Below are 6,000 nucleotides of genomic sequence, written 5' to 3' on the forward strand. Positions count from 1 at the left end.
GATGACACCATGAGTTAACACTGTAATTCTAAAATGCCCCAACACAAACAAACGAGACAACAGTTTCAGTATGAAAGAAGCAATGGGAACATGGAGTCTGGAGATAAGAATTGATTTTGCAGTTGAAATTATTTGTGTTTCTTTCTTATCTTTAGACAAAACATTTCAGCAGCGAGAAAGAATCATCTCCTAAAGTGCTAATTAGAAACGTAAATCTCACCAAGAGAAATGCCAAGAAATTTTATTGTTTGTCACTATACATGGTAATGGAATTTTCTGACATTTTATCCCCCTAGAAAAATCTTTAATAAACCACAGTACAAAGTGGAGATCCTAATTTCAGCATATCATGACAGAGACTGCAAAACAGAAATCATGAAAGACCTTAAGACAAGTAGCTTAAAACACATTTATTCTAAGAATTACCAGGGGAATAAAAAGTTCTCATTGATACCGGCATAATTACAAAATCTTGGGTTGTCAAGTGCATGCTCCACATTGCAAAATCAAAAATATGTCAATGAATAATACCAAGCACGAGAGAGATTGTTTATAAGCCTTTTCAAATGTCTCTACTGTGATATGTAATTATAGGTTGCTGCTCTATAAATGGTCAATGAAATCTAACATATATTATTTTTAAAGTAAGGCATCTATAGTATTGTAGAAGTGTACCTTATAAATATTACCATGCCCCCAACCCAACAGAGGGTTTTTTAATTGCTCTGTGATATTTTGGCCTTTATTTCGTGACTGCCTCACCTCCATTAGAAAGCAATTTACCTATTATCAAGTAATATGACAACTATATCACAATTCTTGCTACATTAATAACAGGTATCCTGTGATAATAATGCCCGGCACGTAAGAAATTATCCCCACTGATAAAGGGCTGCTCTGCTCTTGCTAGGTAAGTGCTACAGACCTCACTCCTTGACCTTGCTACCCCGGGTGTGTCACTAAAACAGAGCACATATTTCTTTGAAAGCATCACTTTAAAAATTACATGAGCAGAGAAAAACATATCCTCAGGCATCAAAACTCCCTCAGTCCTCTTTGTAAAGGAATTATAACTTCTGAATAAGCAAACCAAAAACAGAAAGGCAGAATTAGGACAACCCCCAGAGTCCTTCTCTTTTTCTATGGACATATGTTTAATTACTGCAGACAAGGCTATAGTCTACAGTAGCACCCTCTCTCCAAGGAAGTGGGAATGTTTAGCCAAGCAGTCCAAACAGGCATATCAAATATCCATCCATAAAAGCCGCGGTCTGGAATATGCACATTTCTACCCTCTCTATGCAAGCAACACGGTTCTTTGATTGATTATAAGATTCTGATCATCTGAAAAGCCTTCCAAATAGCAGTGTCTTATCAGTCGTTGACAATTCATAAACACAAAGTAACAGAAGCCTGGAAATACTCAAAATCAGTAAAGCAAGTACAATATAGATGGACCAGAATAAAATTATATTGACAAAAATCTTCTATCTTATTATATAGAAGGGAATTAAAACTTACCAAATATATTTTTATTAAAAAAATTTCTAGGAAATCATGCCATGCTCATATTATTAATTTTTTCCCAACAAAAGCCATATGTCCTTCTGACAAATTTATTTTATCTATATACCTTTTTGTAAACCACACAGAGAGTACTTATTTCAGTCTGGCTTTTCCAAATAGAGTTTAATCATATACTACACATTTCATCAATAACTTGAAGAAGATACACAGAACACGATATAAAAAGCTGTCCTCGTTTTATCCTGTCTACATGAAAATTATGCAATTTAAAGTGTCACTGGAAAAGAGGAAAAGGTACCATAAAATGTCAAGAATTTTATCTCAGTCAAATAAATTAACAATATCACATATACTGAACACATTCAAATACTCATATCAGCTTTGCCAAAATTATTGGTTTAATTTTTATTGTAAGTTACAAGTTTAAACCAGAGGCACCTACAGCGTATGGAAACAGGCAACAGCACAGTAACCTTCCTCAAGTTCACAGCTAATCTGCCAGAGGCTATTGGCAGGCATCTATTTAATGAAATTCCCACAAAGCTTGTGGATTCCTTTTGATTAAAACAAACAATTAAAAATAGGATGAAAAATACAACTTGTAATGTTAAAAAGAAGCTTCTAACTCTAAATGCAAGACAAAATCATCACTAAGGACCAGCAAGTTAACATCTTGAGGAAGATTATTTACTCAACAAATATTTACTGAGTATCTTCTGAGTGCCAGGAGTGTTGGGTACCCTGCCATTAAGGAGCTCACAGACCAATGGGAAGACAAACAAGGACAAATTTACAGTCTGGTGAGGTCAGTGTTACAGGAGATCTGCCTGACACACAGAATGAAGGGCCACCACCACCCCCAACCCAGTATTTGAAACAAATGGTGTTATTTTATTTTTTATTTTTATTTTTTTGTGCGGTACGCGGGCCTCACTGTTGTGGCCTCCCCCCTTGCGGAGCACAGGCTCCGGATGCGCAGGCTCAGTGGCCATGGCTCACGGGCCTAGCCGCTCCGCGGCATGTGGGATCTTCCCGGACCGGGGCACGAACCCGCATCCCCTGCATCGGCAGGCAGACTCTCAACCACTGCGCCACCAGGGAAGCCCCAAATGGTGTTATTTTAAAACAAATGGCATTGGCATGATGATGGATAAGGGGCCAATCTTCTCTTTTCCAGAAATGCCAGGCACAGTGGTGGACTGTTTGGGGGAGGGCCACTAACATGACCTCTCATTCATAGAGACCACTGGAAGGTTATGGACACATCAGTAACTTTCACAGTCACTCCCCTACAGTTAATCAGGCATATCTGAAAGCCTGCACATCTTGAAAAACACATCATTAATAAACATCTAGAAATGAAACAGCTATGTTTGACCCTATGATGATGGAATTTCTAAATGTAACTTTACTTAAGAAAAATAGATACAGTTACACTTAATTTACTCAGCTACCATAAACACTTGGAAAACATTTAAGAATTTGGAAGGTAGCAAAAGAGTACATTAAGTAGGCAAAATAAATGTCAGAATCTGCTCCCTAAAGCAATATACACAACAAGTGGGAAAGCTGAAACTCACTCAGAATCTACATACTACTTTTATTTTTTTACTTATTTTTTTATTAGGGTATAGTTGTTTTACAATGTTGTGTTAGTTTCTACTGTACAGCGAAGTGGAATTCCCTGTGCTATACAGCAGGTTCTTAGTTATCTATTTTATACATACTAGTGTATATACGTCAATCCCAATCTCCCAATTTATCCCACCCTCCCACTATTTTCATTTTAGAGATGAGTCTAATAAGCAAACTAGACAAGGGGAGAGTAGTCACAGATATACCAGCCATAAGTAACTGTCACAACTGACAGGAGGGAGAATTCAAAGAAACAGAAAGAAATGAGAACATAAAATGCATATTCTGGAGCTCTTTGCACAGAGCTGATTTTACAGAGTAGAACTTAAAACAGAACTATGGTCTCTTTCTTTGCCTGGTCCCTTTCCTATTTAACTTGTGAATTCCTTGCAGGTACTTTCAATAGTCCTATACGGGTTCATCAGTACTTGTAACAACAAACATTTTTTTTTTTTTCTTCACAGAAGGACACAATAACGGGGGAGGGGATGAACAGGGAGGGCTGTATTTAGAGGAATAGGGTATGTTTTCCTTTTCAATGTTCTTATTCTTTAAAGAAGCTGCTTTGTGTTTTGTTTGTTAGCATATACTTAAAGCCCTTTAATATACCATTCTGGGAAGACCAGCATCTTGAAAAAAATACGAAAAATGTTGTTACAATAAGTGTAATTAAGATGCTGTTCAGGGCCATGGTACAGGGGTTTTATATGTCAAGGTACGTAATAGCTGATAGTGGCCTAGTCACTCCTCTGGAGAAGAATATCATGATGAACAAGCTTCACGTGTCTGCTTATAGGAGAAGCTTTTTATGCCTGCATTCCCAGGTTCCTCTGGCTCAGAGCCCACATCTGACAGGAGCTGAGATCTCTAGATTTTTACCCCATTTTTTTCTTTTGGCTGTAGCACAACCATTTCCAGTGCTTTCTGAATGGCATAAATATTTTCAGGGTTTCTGACAGGCAGTGAGGGGAAAATTAATTTCCAGGTGTCCCCATTTTGTTCCCTAACTCCTCACACTGACGTCTGGCTTAGAAGCAAGGATCCCCTTGAATAGCGCTTAGGCTCTGTCAGCAACTTCCCTCCGCAGTGTTACCTCCACGTTGTGGAGGAACAATGATTGCAAACAGGGTAGTTACATTAGCTCAGGCTCTTTCTTCAGAACAGGCAGGAACAGCCTCCAAAACAGAGATGAAAAACTGAGCCTAGGTATCCTCTACCCCACTAAATTGTGATGTTCGTGGATCAAACTTGCAAGAGATGCATTTTAAACAGCTAGAAGCTGATGTGATTCACATGTTACAGTAATGGGAGTTACAGGTAATAACCAACTTTTTAGGAAAAGTTGGCCTCGGGAGGACATTGATTTCTCTCAGCAGGTTCTATCTCAAGTTCGGATTCAAAAGGTAACTCAGCAGATTGTATTTTCACCAAGCTGAGACCACTGCCTTCTCAATGGCTTATGGGTAGACAACTTCATACAACTAAAAAAATTCACTCTATGTAACAAGGATGAGTAGATACACATGCGACAGCCCTACGGTTATCTTACCCTGTAACAAACTTTTTTTCCTCCTTGAGTAATATTTATATGACCCTAAACTGCTGGATAAAGCCAAAACTGTAGCCAAAATTCATCACTAAATAAAAATAATCATCATAGATAAAATATAGTATATCCATACAATAAAATATTATTTGGCGACAAAAAGAAATGAAGTACTGATTCATGCTACCACGTGGATGGACCTTGAAAACATGATGCTAAGTGAAAGAAGCCAGTCACAAAAGGCTACATAGCGTATAACTCCAATTATATGAAATGTCCAGAACAGGCAAAACCACAGACATAAAAAGTACATTACTGGTTGCTAGGGGCTGGAGGGAATAAGGAATTGGGAGTGACTGCTAAGGGGTATGGGGTTCCATCTCAGGGTGATGAAAATGTTCTAAAATTAGATAGCAGTAATGCACAGCTTTGTGAATATACTGAAAACCAACGAATTGTACATTTTCAAAGGGCAAATTTTATGGTATATGACTATCTCAATAAAACTGTTATTTTTTTAAGGACTCAATAGTTGATTAATGATGCTCCAAGTAGAGTAATTCTAAATACGAGGACTAAATTTTCAACCACATTCGTTGGCACTTTGAATTTTATCAGAGTGAGCTCATCTTATATCTTGGGATCTATCTATTAAGACTGTAAAACAGTTTCTCTTTCACTACTCACTTTCAGAAACAAAAGTCTCCTCTTACAAGAGAGAGAAAGATGAGTAACTCCAATTAGAGGCTAATTCACACAATGCTGCTCTTTGTTAATGAAGGACACTCTGTATCAATCTGTCTAATTTATTAAGCAAACAGGTAGTTCCAAGGAAATCTTGGGTCACCCAAATATTTGGTAGTCACGAAAGGATCTGCAGGTAGTTACTTAATTCACAATCATCTACAACATGAAAATCTAGATACCCCTATTACTTTGCAATCAGTAGCAATTATTAATCAATGAAAACAGAAACGGTAAATATGAATACTGACCTTGTTTCTTTTAACCCTTCTTTCTGAATGACTTCCAATATCTGCTTTGCTGTCATTGGTGAGTTGGGGTGTTTTTCTAGTGCCTAAAAAAATAAAAATAAACGTAAGATTCCTAGATTACTGCATAGAAACATACAAGATGAAAATGTGTGTGAATCATGCAATGTTTCCTTAAAATTTTAAAAAGGCTGTTATGCCAAAATTAGGTTCCATCACACAGATCAGGTGTCCAAAGTGAGAACATAATTTTTTTCTGGACATCTATGGCAATTTCTGCAACATATAGGGGTCATTCTG

The 6,000-nt window shown here is 37.4% G+C and overlaps 1 protein-coding gene across 1 annotated transcript in view; it reads right to left on the reverse strand.

The window, feature by feature from the left end:
* The window catches only part of ASXL3 (ASXL transcriptional regulator 3), a 143,201-nt gene extending 137,421 nt beyond the window's left edge, over positions 1–5,780 (reverse strand). Inside the window, exon 1 of the mRNA XM_032602786.1 lies at positions 5,704–5,780. Within this exon, the coding sequence (XP_032458677.1) occupies positions 5,704–5,759 (56 nt within the window). The 5' untranslated portion in view covers positions 5,760–5,780. The remainder of the gene's footprint in view (positions 1–5,703) is intronic.
* Between the last annotated feature and the right edge of the window lie 220 nt (positions 5,781–6,000).

This window comes from Phocoena sinus, chromosome 14 (assembly GCF_008692025.1).
Source record: "Phocoena sinus isolate mPhoSin1 chromosome 14, mPhoSin1.pri, whole genome shotgun sequence".
Taxonomy (NCBI): domain Eukaryota; kingdom Metazoa; phylum Chordata; class Mammalia; order Artiodactyla; family Phocoenidae; genus Phocoena; species Phocoena sinus.